Below are 18,426 nucleotides of genomic sequence, written 5' to 3' on the forward strand. Positions count from 1 at the left end.
GATTAAATAGTTGTTGGTATAATTGTAAAATTAATGAAGTTTATTTGAGCGTAAAATTCTAGGAACTTCTTAAAGATTGATAAAAATATAGAAAAGACAAACTTGGCTAAAATCAACAAAATTGTAGAAATTATTTTCAAAATGATAGAAATGATTATGTGTCTTTATAAACTTGATAATTTCCATAATTTTGTTAAACTTAGTAAATTTAATTATTTCTGCAATATTGTGAATCTAAATTAATTGATTTTTAATTTTGGCTGGCGTAATATCATTAATTGTTTCATCAAATTGAATTCTTTATATGGTTAAGCAAATTGTTATTTCAATTCCTTAAACTAATTTACTAACATTTACAAAATTGTAGAGATTATCAAGCGGGTAAAATTTTTCAAAAATAGATTAATTATATAAAAAGATGTAAGTATCATTGTAAAATTAATGAAGTTTGTTTAGATTCAAAAAATTCTAAAAAGATCATGAGCGTAGATTCAGAAAATTATGAAATAATTTAGATTAAAAAAATTCTAGAAAGGATCAAGTAGGTAAAAGTTCACAAAGGTGATTATTAATTTTTGTATATTTATAAAAATAATTAATAATAATAATAAAGATTCACAAAATTCTATAAGAAATGATTATGTGTCTTTACAAACTTGATAATTTCCATAATTTTGATTATTTCTACAACATTGTGAATCTAAATTAATATAGTAAATTTCTTATTTTTACATAGACCACTGATTATTTTTAAATTTTGGCAATCAGAATACCTTAAATTGTTTCAGCAAATTGAATTCTTTATATGGTTATGCAAATTATTTCAATTCCTTGAAACTAACTAATTTGTGTTTATGGACGAAAGTTTTGCTGTAATAATAACTATTGTACTAACAATGACTTTTCTTTGTGTTAAAAATTAAATTAAAAATATTTATGAAAGTAAGCGTAATAGTAATAGTTTTACACATTGGGAACTTTCGTGGGAACCAATTTTCTCTAAGAAAAAACTTAATTTTCACATTATCGCCGATCGGATATTAAAATTGATATTTGCGCAGCCGATCGAAAGTATAATTACGTCTTGATAAATTGATTTTCTTACATTATTTAGCCATGACGGGATCACATTAAACTGATACACAATAGGATGCACACTTTATCTTCGAGGCACGTTTCTCTCAACATCAACGAAAAAAGAATTACCATACAATAACTGAAAGTGAACGAAATTCGGTATGTTATTTTCAATTAAATTAATATAAAAATTGTATAACTGTAAGGGAACACAAAGTGGCCGTTTCGCATGTTCAATTAAAATGCCATCAGATGTCTCGAGTTAAGTGTCCCGTTCGATTTTCTGATAGCCCGATCGTCTCGTTTGTCATTCGTGGCTGTATGTTGCGTTTCCTCATTCCGTTTTGAATAAGATGCCAATTATCAACTGTTGCGATATTCACGATTATAATCGCACCTGTTTATGGATTAATTAAAACTAGCGCATCCGCCACGATCCCGAAACAAAGACACATCTGTCGATTTCGTTTTCATTTCAATTACACTAGTTTACTGATTTAGAGACATTTTGTGAGCTTTCAAACACAAATTTATTGATTTTTTTAATTATTGGTTTGAAATTAAAATACCAACAAATGCAAATTATTTATAAATACAGTATTCTTTATAAAAATTTACTGTAATTTTTTTTAAACTATGGAAGACATATCTATAATAGTTTGTTAATTATGAGAAATCATATGTAAAAATACTATTTGATCTTTCATCTTTTTTTGTGTATGTTTTTTATCTTTTAAGCATTAAAAATCACAGAAAACGAACAAAAAAATCTTTCAAAACTTGACGATTAGAGCAGCAACTTTATATGTATTTAGTATCAGAAATTTGACAAATATAGTCATTTTACTAAAACAATGATTTTTGTACATTTTGTAGTAAAACGGAGAAAAAAATCAAATAAAACAACTTATATTCTTATTTTAAATTTATTAGTTTCTATTTTCAATTAAAAAAATATAGTACAAAATATGTTAGTTATACAGTTATGCTCTCTACCTATAGCGACATAAGTGTGTGATAATATATAGTTTTTATAATCAGTCCATCAATAATCAAATAGTCAATCATATGATATATATTGATATTGTAGTAGATTTAAATGTGTTAAAAAATATATTAACTGTGTTTTCATTAAAAGAATTTTTATGTTTATACATACACACTTTTTGATTTTTATAATTTTAATATTCTTTTTATAGTTTAATAATTTCTATAATTCTCATAATAGACCATTTTTAAAATTTTAATTTCTTTTAGTATTATTAGAATTTTATATATAAAAAGTTGATAAAAAGTTGCTTCTAAAGCTTTGTTAGTATATTTTAAAAACAAACACAGTCTATAAGTATAAGTAAGTGTATCATTTTTACTTGAAAACTCTAAATATTAGGGAGAATCCTCGATAAATCGAATTTTTATTGCCTCAAATAAACTTTTCAAGGTTTTTCCTTTGACATGTCGGCTGCAATTGTCGATTGATTAAAATAATGCAGGCAACTTCTACATTTTATTTTATGATGTTTATATGATTACATCATCTTAAAAGTCTAAATGGAAATACATTTTACTAAGGGTTTTTCTAATTATGTTAAATGTCTTAAAGACGATCCATATAATGGTAATATATTTGGCTACTAGGCTACGTATGAGAAAACCTATGCAGAAAAATGAAAGCAAAAATAAAAACTTTACATAATATAATACCAATAATAATAATAATAATAATAATAATAATAATATTGATTTCAAAATGTTAATTTTGATAATTAACGTAATGCACTTGTCCAATATACAAGATGTTACACAACTTATTCCAAAAATTTTAATCACATACCCACAGTTACATAAGAAGTCCATTTAAAAAAAATTGTAATCATTGAGTATGTGGTTAAAATTTGTCGGATAAGTTGAGAAACACCCTGTATAGTTTAAATCTTGATAACTCTAATTAATTATCTTTTTTTGTGGCAAATCATGCTTCGAGTCACCGAAGTATTTTTAATTTAATAATAATAATACAATTTTTTGTTTTCATTTAATAAATTGATGAAAAACAACTTTTAGCCAAATATTTTAAAAACAAAATTGTGATATTTTATCTTCACAATTAATAATTATAAACATTTTCTTAACGCATAACATAACACATGGGCTGAAAAGTTCCGGGCCTAACAAAGAAAACATGTTTTTTGTTCAAAATTAGCTTTATTCATCAAAGCAATCAAGAGCAACGCAGCGCCGCTGAACAGATATTTTTGATATTTTTACGATGTCAGCTAACTCATCTAACTTCACTTTTCGATCATTCAAAATGATTTTGTGTTTTTTTTATGTTTCCTGGTGTTACCGCCTCACTTGGACGTCCACTACCTTCTACATCATCGGTATCTCTACGACCACGTTTGAAGTCAGCAAACCAACGTTTTATTGTTGTTTCTGATAGAGTAGAGTCCCCATAACACTTTTTAAACCATTGCTTCGCTTGAATAGTATTTTTTTCCATCAAGAAGCAGTGTAAAATTAAAACCCGAAATTGTTTTTGATCAATTGTTTTGAAAATAACAAAAGTAGCGTCATTCTTAGCACAAATTTTGAAGGTTAATACTAACTTAAAAAGAGGTGAATGCAATTAACGCCATGTATGTGTTAGGTCCAGGTCCATGTATTATATTATGGATCTATTTTTATAATTCCTATAATTTTAATAATCTTCCTGCATCATCTTACGAATTTGAATATATTTAAACAGCATTGTTTAATATTTCAGAAAGACAGTTTCCGAAAACGTTGATAACATATTGTGCTTAGTGACTTAATTAAAGGTACCATGTAAAATATTCTGATCTTACTCATAGAAACATCTTATCATCTTAATAACAAAGAAAGAAGGAGAATGTGGTCTACTGTGCAAACCTATAATTATTGGAAAAAAGCAAGGAGAATTTGAGTTGTCTAACTAACTAACCTTGTTGTCAATTTTTATTTGAGTGATAAACGGCGAAGAAACACATGTTGATTGTAAGTTTTTGTGAAATTCTCTTTGAATGGCATAACGGTCGTACAATCCATCAAAAATACCCATTTATCCTTTTGTTAATAACGTCGATATATTAACAGCATGTTAGACACGCAATTTCTGCATTATTCATGCGCATGTTTCATTAAAATAAATGTTTACGGACAAGTGATATATTTATTTATTGCACGACACGCACGAAAGTTCAAAAAGATGCAATTCTCCAAGAAAGTATAATATATAATATATGTGAATTATACAAAAATGTTAAAATTTGTCTCAGTTTGGACGTTTTAAAAATATTTTGGTAATTAATTAATTTGGTACGAAGGTAGTATCCTATATCGATTTCTTATCAATTTTTTCGCAATTTCAAATCCCGCAGCAGCGCAGCAGCAACAACAACAATTTAAAACTTTCATTTGAAAATGCGCAGCAGAAACCGTTATCCAATCACGTAATATTATCACCATCCAGAAAAACAACAATATCTGCATGTTACTTGATGTTATTTTACTTTACGTAAAACTATTATTTTTTTGTGGAACCTCCACCGAAACCGCAACTCAATAATTCACTTTCATCTCGCGTTTCGTGACTACAAAATCTGTTCGAGTTGTTATTTTTTCGTTAAGTGATCGTTAAAAAAATTATTTTTATGAATTATGAGGTCGGATGTTTTAAATTGTGTTTATGCAGCAGCTTAATGCTTCTTTTTGTAATAATGAACAACATTAATTTAAGCAAGAAGAGACTGTGTAGGAAACGTTTCATCATTGGATTTCAGAAAGCTGATTATTACCGGTAGTAATAAGTCGACACCATCAAACTGCTAAACACACACAAACACATAAATCGAATGGATTGTTTGAACGGCGTTTCTTCATTTGATTCACCTTTCAGCGTTGCAAAATTGGATCGCTAGGATTTGATGTGGGTGTGTTTGATCTTAAATGTCACATCCTTTCGAGATCCCGTTTTTTCTTCTCTCCACCCGAACACCAACAACAGCAACAACAAGCGAAAGTCACGCTCGTGAGAAAATCACCCGTTAATTTAAGCGTGGGTGTCAATTTTTCGATTCTAGAGTAGATTTTAGTCGATTTTTATTAAATGATGTTGTGCACGTTCACTAAACATCAATTAGGTTTTTGTTCCACACACTTTCGATGCCGGATCACTTTCTTGCTAAAAGACTAATTGGATTATGCCGAAAACGTGATTGGCGAATTTATTCGACGGTTAAAGTGGAGCGGTACGAATTACGAATTTTTCGTTTGCCAAAAGTGAAATTAGTCTCGCACACGTGGATTAGATTAACGAACGAAGTCTTGAATTGTTGTACGTGTGCAGTGGATGATTGTTGCGGTGCATTTAAGTGCATTCGATGCGACGATGCATAACACTCGATCGGAATTCGTGATCTTGAAATTTTCTTGGGAAATATGCAGTTCTAGATGCCAAATCATCCGAGCGCTTTTAATTAAAACATACTGTATTCACTTCCACAACAGCAAAATTATTAATAAATACGTTAATTCAATTTATTCCAACAACAAAAATAAATATTTATTTTATTTCAACTTTTATTGTACATACAGTTTTGGCAAAAAGTAGACCAACTTTAAAAATATATAAATTGCTTCCGCTCTTTAAAAGCAAGAAATCAATATCCCTCGATTGTAACAAGTATTTTGCAACAATTTTCAACATTTGATAATGTGAAACGAAAAAATAAAACTGGAAAACCAAGAAAAACCGATGGGTTTCAGGATAAACAAACTCCCAAATCCTATTCCCAAAAAGATCCTTTCCCAAGTTCCAGCAAAATAAAAGGTCTACTTGAGACACAACATGGAATTTATATTTCTCCAAGAACCGTAACAGACAGATTACTACAAGGGAGTCTTCATTCGAGAAGGCCAGCCAAAAAACCACTAGTATCAGAGAAGAAAACAGTCGAGCCAGAGTTGAGTTTTTTTCTTCCACATTATCAAATCTTGAAAATTGTTGTAAAACACGCGTTACAATTAAGCGATATTGATTTTTTTCTCATCGGATTGAAAAAACGATACAATTCATGATTTTAATTCAGAAAATAATTTCTTTCCACGAGATACTATTCTAACTCGGTTTACTGTCGTCTATACTGTAAAACTAAAATTGTTGTTGTGTCTATATAAAGTAAATTCTGTTGTAAAATTTATTATTATTATTATTATCCCCATCTACAACTGACAAATTAACAGTGCATAACCATATAAAGAATTCGATCTGATGAAATAATATATGACTTTCCGCCAGCCAAAAATGAAAAAATCAACAAATCAATCAAATCAATGTGGACATATCGGATTAGATCTAACATAATATACCGTTCGCCGATCGAACTAATTAGAAAATTATTGGCGTCACAATCAGAGCAGCACTTTAGCAATTATCGCGAAACGATCGACGTAAATCTGAAGATTTTGTCATTGTTTCGAGTCGCAATATAATTGTTGCGACACACCTGCACGAATAAATAAAAGACGAATTAAGTGAAATGATGCAACAGAAATCGTTAATCGGCTAATCAAGTTTAAGGTCGAATTTCGGCAGCCTCGAAAAATATAGTTCAGTAGGCGGATTAAACGTGAATGAAACGGATTTTATTTGTTTCGAGGAGTGTCATGAATAAACCAACCAACTTTTAATACATTATTATTGTGAATGGATTTGGAAAGTGCATGTCAGCGCTCGAAACGAAACATGTCAAAGTGTAATATGAAAACCAATTAAGCATCAAAATTATGAAAAACCGAGAGCGGATTTCCTCGCCGTTATTAAATGTAAATTCGTAATCCCGCAGCTAAGAAAACCTATTACGCACCCGGTTATCAATTATTGATAATTGGAAATAAGTTTCGCGCATTCGACCAGAAACGTGCACGTTTTTTAAAGAATATAAAACGCGATTGTCGTAACAATTATAATTAGTTAGGTATTAATTTGATAAATATGTAACCAGAAGATGCAATTTATTAATTATAGCCGATCAATTAGCTAACACTAATCTGAAGATATTAGCTTGTTTAATTATATTTGTCCCTGTTACTGTGAACTACAAATGTTCAAAAAATAGTTAATAATATTTAAAATATATATATTTATGCACATTATAGTACATGAGGCTAAAGTTTTAATTTTATAATAATTAAACTTTAGTAAAAATGTTCATCTTGATCATCAGTTTCAGCTTCTAAATTAAGAGGAAAGTGAGAGTGCGGGAAATATGTTTTAAATACATTTTGACACCTAAATTTCAGTTGTCTTAAACGAAGCAAATTCTCAACAATTTTTATATAATTAAACTTTCTAAAAAAACATGATCAATAGCTTTAAATGGTAAGTAAGCAATCATATTCGTTTAACAAATTTATCAAAAATGTAATTATTATGGAAGTTTTATAATATAAAATATATTAAAAGTATATTTTCATAATTCCTAATTTCTTTTTTTATACTTACCCTTTTATATTCTAATATTCTCATACGTTTAATAATCTTTTTAATTATCATAATTTTCAAACAACCGTTTTAATTTATTTTTGAATTATTAAAATTTTGTAATATGTAAAAATGGATAAGAACTGCTTTTAAATCATCATTATATTTTTTAATATATTGTAAAAACGAACATAATATTTTAAGGTTTATAAAAAAGATGATATTGATATATTAATAATATTTAATATTTATATTAGATATAAAATATATTAAAAATATATTTTCATAATTCCTATAATCTTAAGAATTTTAATGTTTACAGTCACTATATTTAGTTTGTAGGAAACTAAAGACTAAAAACACTTTGTATTGACAAAACATAAATAAGCATTTTAAATAATCGAAAAAAATGGATCTGGTTTTGTAGAAACATAGGCGAAGAAATAAATTTGTATTTTTATTACACTCTGAAATTATTAAAAATTCGTTGATAATTTGATTCAAATACGAAATATTCAAGAAAGTGTATCGTAAAGCTGATTTTTCAATGCAACTAAGTCAAATTAATACTGACAAATATCGTTCTGAAGAAAAAGAAGCAAGTTTTCAACAATCCAGCTACTAATAATAGAAACAGTTTATATGTAGTAAGTCACTTGAAATAATAGGTAGAGAAACAGATAAATTCGTTTAAAGTTTGCATTGGAACACCCGGTTATAGAAAGCTTTAATCCCATACATACTGTATCAATGGTAAAATTTGTGACGACAACATCACGATTTCGGGAAATTGAGGGTATTATGGAAAAAATTGTTTACATAAGAAAGAATTCATTATAGCTTCAATTGGAAGGCTGAGTGAGACCTATAATAATAATGCCACAAAATTTAAAAAAAAAATATTTGCTGCATTGTTAGTCTGACAAGAAATTTCTGAGGCCATAATAAACAGATTACTTCAAATAATATGCCGAGGACGGTGAGATAAACTACAATTTACTTTCAAAAATACAGTAGAGCAACTGTATATGTAAATATAATATAATTTATACCAATTATGAACCAATTATCAACTTTTTACTAAATATCATTAATCTCTACAAAATTTTTAGTTTCATAGTATACACCAAGTTACTATATTGTCCTGGTGGAATGATATTATTTTACAAATTTAAATCACGGATTGTAACGCTTGTTTTACAACAATTTTCAAGATTTGGTGATGTGGAAGGAAAAAATAAAACTAGAAGAGCTTGAAAAACCAAGAAGTTTCAGGATAAACAAATTTTATCCTACTCTAAAAAAAAATCCTTTTCTTTGTCCCATCAAAATTAAGGGTCTACTTGAGACACAACTTCGAATTAATGTTTCTTCAAAAACTGAAAGAGATAGATTACTACAAACCAAAGTTTACCATACTTACTGTTAAATACGGATATAGGTCGGTAATTTTATGGGGCTGCTTTTCTGCATTTGGAATGGATCCTCTCGATCATGGATCGTTTTATATACAAAGAAATATTGAGGAACTAAATAAAACATTATTTTCAACAAGATAATGACCCGAAGCACACTTCAAAATATTTGAAGCAGTGGATTTTAAGGGAAAAAATTAATGTTATGAACTACCTATGGCCATTTCTCAATCTAAACTCCATTGAAAACTTATGGGAGATAATGAACAACAAAAAAAGGCACAAAAAGTAAAATAATCAACAAGATTTATTCACGGTTGTGCAAGAATCCTGGCAAAATATGGTTTCAAATATTATTGACCATCCATTGCTTTCCATTTAAAAAATGTGTTAGGAAGTCAATCATAATAATGGGAATTTTACAATATATTAAGTGTAGAATTAAGTAAATTACTAATTACAAATTATTTGTAGTAATAAAACTTTATGCTCTACTTTTTGCCACCCCAAAACATATAATCATCAGTAAAATTAAACATTTCATTTTTTTATTGTTTAACTACGTAATTGTTAAATTTATAAAGGGATGTTAATTTTCAATATACTTTTTTTAAGATAATTACCAGGACAAAAGTTATTTGAATTTTAAAAAAAGTTGCTCCACTTCCTGACAATACTGTTTATTTAAATTCATCGATTAATGAATGGTTAAAAATATTCGTCTTTTCATATAACCTAACGCAATTAATTCCGAAAATGCAATTCGATAAACTGTAAAAGGCGGTTTGGTAAATCCATAAATTCCGCTTGACTAAATGCACTTTTTAAAGAGTCGTTCATTGACAACATAATGAATGAAACTGCATGTGAAATACGGAAAATTATCGGAATCTTGAACAGTTACGCAATTAAATTCAAAGACGCCGAACCAGTCAATAAATTATTATTCTACATAAATAAATCGAACTGCTTTAACTTATGTCGGATTCGTTTCCTGAATTGTACAAATACACAACTATTTTTCTGTAATTGTTTTTGCAAAATTGGTGGATGCGCCGAAAAAATAACAGATTTAATATTAATTAGATTCGTTCACGAGGCAAAGAAACGTAACATAATATTATCGTTTTTTTGCGTTCGTGTCGCATTCTGAGGCAACAAAAGTAGATCAACAATGATTGCGATACGTGACTCAATTCCATCCGCAATAATTTCAAAAAAGAATAAATAAAAAAGTGCAGGCGGATTCTTTGATTTGATTTATTACCGTTTCGCTTCCTGTTCAATTAAAATGTGTCAAGTTGGTTTTGTTTTAGAGTGCATGTGTGATATATTAAGTGTGTAATTGGACTCCGTAAGTTTGTAAACGGTGTATTAACTTACCGGTGTTGCTTTTCGTGTAATTGGATCGATTTCGAGAGTTGAATTGCTTCATTCAAAACTGCAAATGTGTAATTAATATACTTTGCTTTATACCAGTTTAGTTTATTTAATTTTTTTAGTATTTATTACATATATATATATATATATATATATATGTATATATATATATATATATATATATATATATATATATATATATATATATATATATATATATATATATATATATATATTATTCATTTATCAAATAATGGCAATGAGAAAATTGTTTGTATACAGAAATCTTTAAAAGTAAAATATATTATTTTTTGACCATTTATGAGTCTCACACGAAACCTAGTAGCGAAATGTAAGCATTACCAGTGTAAGGGTTGTCTTTAAGATTACGCCACTACCAATCAATTTGCTTCGACATTTTATAGTTTTGTTATAGTTTATTTACATAATTAATTTCAATATTTTATATATGAAATTACGAATAAATTTTCACATTTTTATTTATATAAACTACATAAAAAAATAAATTAAAATTTTTTAGAAATATAAATGCTTAACATAGTTATGAAAAATTTTTTAGGAATGCGCATATTTATTTTTTTAATGAAATTCCATAATTCTTTAGGAAGAATATTAAACTGGCTTAACCGGGGAATATAAAATTCCGCAAACCACATAAATTACGATTACAGGTGTCCGCTATTAATAAATATTGTTAATAAATGTCATTGTTTAATAAATGCTACTTGATTGCAACACGTTTAAATCACCGCTAATTTTATTCCTTTTCCTGCCAGTCTAAGCAACAAAAACAATTTGTTTATTACTTCAGTATTTTTTTTAATAAGGCCCGAAGTGTTTCACAAGCCAGCAATCAAAAACTACAGATTATAATCATAGCATCGACAAAATTACCGCCGAGATTCAAATTGGAATTCTTAAATGGGTCAGAAATGAGAACAACTATTATTAAGTTAATAAAGGTAATAATAATATTCTTTTCGACACTCTGAATTTAAATTCTAAGCTAAAATATATTATAACTCTACGTAGACACATGTTGAATTATAAATATTAGTATTAAAAAAAAGAATATTGAAATTAAACAGAAACAATGACATCATGATTTTCCTTGAATAATTTTATAAACAAAATAATGACATAATCAAAGTTGGACACATGTAAAATGCATTCACATATTTATTTTTATTACGACTGCGTGTACTACTTAACATAAACATTAACAGCGCTCAAGTGATTTTACTCAGGCACGTTTAAGCATTATTTATTAATTTAATTCATCCCCGTGTCTCGAAAAATTCTATGGAGGAAACTTGACCAACGGCGGATCCGATTTCACGGTTATTAATAAATTGTGGTCGACCTTTGTCTACAGCAAAATTTATAATATTTTTATCTCGCGATCAAGGGTACAGATTCCAAGGATAAGTGTAATTTGTACTTTACTATTAAAAAAATATTATTGTGTCTCGTTCGTTGCACTTTAGGAAATGAAAGGAACCGAGAAAAACTAATTTGTAACGATTGCGTGTGCCGCAATCGTTGAATTATGTCAGCAAGTTTCGACCTAGAATATTACTGCGACAATCGACGAATTAGAAACTGTTTACCTTCAGAAAAGGAATAAACATACCTGGAATAAACAAACATTTTTTAGCAACTTATCTTAATTAATTAAATAAAATAAAGGCTAATTTCAAGGTTACAAAATACAACAAAACTGCGCAAATTATAAAAACTTGAATACACTTTCCAAAATCATCTTTTTCCCCACTTGTGCAAATGCTAAATCAACCATCCAAAAATTCAAATTACCATAACAAGTTCTAGGAAAAAACTGAACCCATTCACTACTAATAATAATCATTGAAACGAGGACAATATAATTAATCGACAGAAACAATTAGCAAAGACAATAACATTAAAACTGCCGCACGTTGCAATTAATAATAATAGAACAAAAAGGAAAAAAACGACAGAAAGGAAGTTGTGTTAAAATAACACGCTTTAGTCCGATCGATTTGTAGACCAGATGTGTGTGAGTAATTAGTAACATTAATTATTTGCGTAATTATCCATTGATTTGATTTCAAACCGTACAACGTGTATTAAACGAAACTAAAAATTTTATTGATATTGATAATGTTCTTGTTTGTTCAGTTTGTTTAGATATTTACAGTCTGGAGTAGTTTTATCGCAGTCAATATTACTTGAGTAAACTTGCAACAAACTTTACACATTCTTTTTTTGGGTTTTCCGGTATGAATTTAACGTATGGACTACTAAATAATTTAAGCTTCCTGTTTCAAAGGAATCAGCGAATTTAAATAATAACTGTACTATTAATTGTTATAATGATCCGTTTCAAATAGAAAATAATTTTAGTTATTACGAGAAATATTACATTATTCATGTAATGTCATTATTTTAGTGACGTTTGTTTACAAATCTTTGAGTAATCTTGACATAACAAATTTGAAGACATATTATTTAAACAAAATTGGTAAATGGTAAATTCTAAAAGACTTTTCATTATTCAATGTCTGTCACTTTCAGAAAATTGAAGATGTTTATAAAAGTGTTGGTTTATTTCAGAAAAGTTACAAAAAATATATACCGTGAACTCATAAAAAGTTGAAAAATATATTTTAATTTATCTTCTAGAAAGGAGGTGAATATTAATAAAAATTAAATGACATTTTATACTTATGAAAATGTTGAAAAAAAAATGTTTATTTTAGAAAAGTAACAAAAAAAACTGTCGTGAGATCACAAAAAGTCCTTCCTTGATGTCTTATAAGTATTATGTATGTATTACCAATAATTCAAAAGTAAACAAGATCCTAAAAAAGTATATTAATTTATATTTTAGTAATAATATTACTTACATACTTACTAAATAATGAAAAAATAAATCATATAATTATTCATACTCATATTTTAGTTTATTATTTATTTTTTAGAAAGAATATTATTTTTAAAATAATTATTAGTATTAATTAATAATGTATTTAAATCTTTTTGTAACATTTTATTTATATATTTCAGTAGAAATAAACAAAAATATAGATTTCTTTATAAAATTTTATATATTAAAAAAATATTATATTAAACCTTGAAATAGTTGATTTTCAACAAATAAACAAAATTGGTAAAAATTAAAATTAAAAACAAAAACGTAGAATAGTATATTATTTCTGAAGAATAATAAAAATCTCTACCGTCATAAAAACTTCTCCTCTATTAATAATAATAATATTAATTATTATGATCTTGTTTCATTCAGAAGTTATCAGATTCCTTAAGACCTGTATATTGTATACAAATAATATTTAATCAGACAAATGAAATAAATAAAAACATAAAAAGGAAGACTTAAAACATCTTAAATAACAGTTCATCTTGTAACAAATCCATGAATCACACCCCCAAACAAAAGCACCCCAAACTCAAGTTCCAAGTGTATTTCCAGCTGTTTGAGGGCTTCAACCGGGGGAGTACTCAGATCGATAATATATGCACCCTTGAATTCAAACCCCACACTTGTCTCCCCCTGTTTTACTTCTTTAAAATTTTAATAATCCCTTTGATCAATACCCTTTTAGTGTACAAATTAAATCGTTTTCAACAATCAAAAGTGCGAATACGGAAAATCGATAATCGGAAATGTCACACGAACATCAATACGGAACGGAACGAAGTAGAAAGAGTTTAATTGAGACCGAGTCTCAAGAAACTGGTTTAAATCTTCAATTACATGAGTCACACAGTCACACGTGCTCTCAATCCTGCGAGAGCTTACCATCTAGCATGCTCCTGGTGCAGTCGTCCGCCGCAATGTCTAATCCTTGAAACGCACTCATCCTAACGCACAGCCGTCACTTATTCCACCTTACACATAATAAAACACCACAAATGAAACGCGTAACTCAAAAAAATCGGTTTGTAAACGATGTCGCCCGTCGATTCGGTTTGACACGACTGAATTATAATCGGTTGTTTGGCGGGGCCAGCTGATCCGCACCAAGGCTGGTTTGTTCGGAGACGCCGGATCGCGCGCAGACCGACTATCGATCCGTCGCGACGCCGCCAAAGAGACGCGTTCATCATATTTTTGTTCGTTTTCGGCCGCATTTGGTTCTGGAAGTTGCGAGATCATTTGGTTATTAAATTAAATCATCAAATTAGTTATTTCATTTAGAAAGAGCTACAATTGTTTCTTATTTTATTTTAATATAAAAAATTGATAATTTTTAGTTAGTTTTTTAAAAACTGATATACAATACAAATTATTCAATAGAATTTAAAATATGACGTAATATAAAACTGACAATATCAAAACAAAAAACTATAAACTAACTAAAAAATAAAGATATAATTCTTATGAATACAAATATATAATTTTGTCAAAAATGTAACAAATATGTTTTAAACTTTAATTAAATTTAATAAATTCCTAATTTAATTTATAGTTTCATTTAACAAGCACAAAATTTTGTTGAAAATGTAACAAATAATTTTAGAATTTGTTGAATATAAATAAAATTAATTAATTAAATAAACTCCGTAATGGTCCAATTTAGAAATAGTTATTTTATTTAAAATAATAATAATTGTTAGTAATAACTGTTAATTAATGCATAGAATTTGAAATTTGATATAACATATAATTAATAATTTTAAAGAAAAAAAAAATATTCTAAAAAATGAAAAAATAAGAATTAATAAAATACAAATTTAATTTAAACTTTAAACTAACATACAACATTCTGTGAAAATGTGTCAAAATATTTTAGTTTAATTTAAATATACTTATTTAATTTAAAATTAAATTTGATAATATATAAAAAACCAAATTTAATTTATAGATTGATTTAACAAGCACAAAATTTTGTAGAAAATAAAACAAATTATTTTAAAATTTGTTGAATTTACATAAAATTAATTAATTAAATAAACTCCTTAATGGTCAACTTTAGAAATTGTTATTTTATTTAAATATAGTGGAGAGTGAATAAATTAAACTACATTAATTTAGATAATTATATTTGTTTCTACATATATATTCAATGTTAACCAATTTATTTCTTTCTTGGTCGAGTTTCAAGACTGCTCGTTTATTTTGTGCGATCATGTGTAATCTGGGTTGCCTACATTGTATATTATAAAAAATTTATATATCTAAATTAGTGATTTTAGAAATGTATTATTATTAACTTGTAATTAATTCCTTATATTAAATGTATAGTTGTTTCTGTAGTACATATTATTTCATTTTACACTTAAAATTATTATTAGCGTAAACTATTTTTTTCGCAGTAGGTACCGCTGCGTCAAAAAAGTTTTATAAGAATTCGATTATTCATATGATTACATATTAATACACACACAATATACTCGAATATATATCGTTTCAAAAGTCTTTGATCCTATTGAATTTTAAGAGAGACATCATTTAGGACAGACACTAAAAGATTCACACACAAATTTGTAGACTTTTACTGTTTCTGTCGATTAAAATATATGATATTCAAGAAGAAGAGGTGGCCAAACTGCGGCTCGCGAACCACATTATGTATATTAATTATAACATTCTACACTTCAAATGAAATTTATAAGTATAAAAATAACTTAAAATATTGACATTTTCGAATATACATCCAAAGTTAAGATAATTATTACATCATAGTATCTAATTATTTTAATAATTTTCATAAATATTGTGTTCAGATTTCAAGGAATTAACACTTAATTGTAGAACATAAATAACTGATGGTTTTTAATTAACCACTTTAAAATTTCTTGAATTCATTTATTCTTCTTAAACCAGAGTAGAGTAGAGTAAAATAAGAGTTTCATCTTGTGTAAATCCGCACCTTAAATTCCAGTTTGTGCCAATGAATCAGCCCGTTAATTCATAAATTACTCAACATCAATTCCGTTAATTACAATAAAGAGAAACTTAGAATCGGCGGCCCTCATTATAAAACATAACGATCCTCTTTACTTTTTTTGAATGACAAACAACGGATCGCATTAATCTTACTGCAAGGGAACAACGGGAGAATAAAATTACACAATCCATCATGCACTTTTACTTTCGGCAGGAATTTAATGCGCTGAAACAAACGTTTTGTTGTTACAATCGACATGTGAGAAACGCATACGGACAATTGCCGATTTGACACAAATCATCGCACTTTCGTACGCCGAACAATAAACTCCAACTGTTACATTTATATTATTTAATTTAAACGCCGCCGTGTCATTGTTCACATTTTCCATATTTGCTTTTTGCGGTAATAACAATATTTTCCAATGACTGATCTGTAGAAGTGTGAATGTAAAACCACTTTCATGTAAGAATTTTTTTATAAATATTAATGCGTATTAATGAAATGGAAGATTAAGAAGATTAATCTCAAGTGCCCAAACTCGATATTTGAAGCGTGACTATCTCGAAACAGACATCGTGAATTATAATTTCAAAATCATTAATAGACCATTGATAATAAACAATATGTTCGGCGTTGAATACATATTTTATCGTATTAAATGCTAATCTAGTTGATATACCATGGTGTGTTATAGTTTCTAAGGAAGTATTTTAATTATTTAACAGTGGGTGTGCAGAAGGCAAACTGCTGTGTTACGTGTGTTGAAACAGTCTGAAATTAATGCAAATATTGGAATTTAATGAGGAAAATATTTATGTTTGTGTTTAATGAACGCTAAAATTATATTATTCATGTTTTTGAAAGACAATAGTATCATTTAGTCTAAACACATAATTGAATTTAAACTCAAAATACTTGGAAATTGGATATATTCTTGGTGTTATTTTTGTTACGTCTCCAAGGAGCTCCCATCATTTTTACTTTTTAAGTTATAATTTCTAAACATATTAGTTTTTGAGTTCTATTTCCAAAAAAAAAGTATTTTGAAATTTCTAAATTTAATAGACATAATTCTTTGTTGGAAGGTTTAAAATACAAATATTCTAATTATTTTTATTTCACATATATACAATTATAAAATACCTATAAAAGGTATTTTTGTTACTCCTTCAAGGAACCTACTTAATTAGAATTCAAAGTGAACTTTCGCGTTGACTGGAACGAATTAAATTAAATCAAAAACAGCAAGTGACCAATTAATCAAACATAAAATTCCATTTAGGGGTAACAATCATTAATAAAAATAATATTTCATACCGTTTAATTTATTGGCACAAGAAAGTGATAGATGGTCGATTAAAAATCAATCACAATTACTTCCGGCTGTTAAACACGCACCGAACATGTTCCGAATCACGACTGTATTATACGATTATTGATAATTGAGCGTAAAAGTTGCGTCTCTATTACAATAATTAAGGGTAATTATGTTCGATTAGATGAAAATATTTGTAAAAATTCCCACACTACAAAATTACATTAATTATACTTGAGGCTTCTTGAATTAATCATTTCTATCTATCTATCACCTTTCTATTTAACATACATTTCCTTTAGGCAATTTTTAAAAATGTCTAATAAAATAAACCCCAAAATAATTATGGTATTATTACTCTCTATTAGTAATGTGTCAGAGTTATGGTTATAATCAATATTTCCTGTTTATGGTAAATTAAGAATTTAATAATCGTCATTTTTAGTTTTTGAGCTCTATCTTCCTATTTCAGGTTATTAAAATGTGTAGTTTTAATAATTTGTTTGTATTTTTAAAACAATATAAATAGTCAGTTTATTCAGTTTATAGCATTTGAAGATCTGTCAGACCAAGATCGAGTAACGAATTAAATTACTATAATGGATAAAAAATGAATATTTACTTTTTTTCTAAATGTTACATTCACATTTTCTATTCGTTGTTGCGTTGTTGAAACTTTTCACCTAGAAGGAAACCAAATTACTGAAGATATAATGGATCCTAATTGCTTTTTATAAATCTCAAAATTGAATATTTTGCTATGAATATATCTTCAAATGAATGAAAATTAATTGAGACATTGTACTTTCGTAGTTA

At 27.5% G+C, this 18,426-nt stretch overlaps 1 protein-coding gene across 2 annotated transcripts in view; it reads right to left on the minus strand.

Moving 5' to 3' along the window:
* LOC109595970 (cerebellar degeneration-related protein 2-like) overlaps positions 1–18,426 on the minus strand; it is a 64,098-nt gene that overhangs the window by 23,573 nt on the left and 22,099 nt on the right. The window contains exon 1 of one of the 2 annotated variants that reach the window (XM_049967172.1): positions 14,201–14,348. The exons of the other annotated variant lie outside the window; for it this stretch is intronic. Coding sequence (XP_049823129.1) covers positions 14,201–14,261 — 61 coding nt within the window. The 5' untranslated portion in view covers positions 14,262–14,348. Of the gene's footprint in view, positions 1–14,200; positions 14,349–18,426 lie in introns of those variants that run through there. 2 annotated transcript variants of the gene reach the window in all.

This window comes from Aethina tumida, chromosome 5 (genome assembly GCF_024364675.1).
Source record: "Aethina tumida isolate Nest 87 chromosome 5, icAetTumi1.1, whole genome shotgun sequence".
NCBI lineage: Eukaryota > Metazoa > Arthropoda > Insecta > Coleoptera > Nitidulidae > Aethina > Aethina tumida.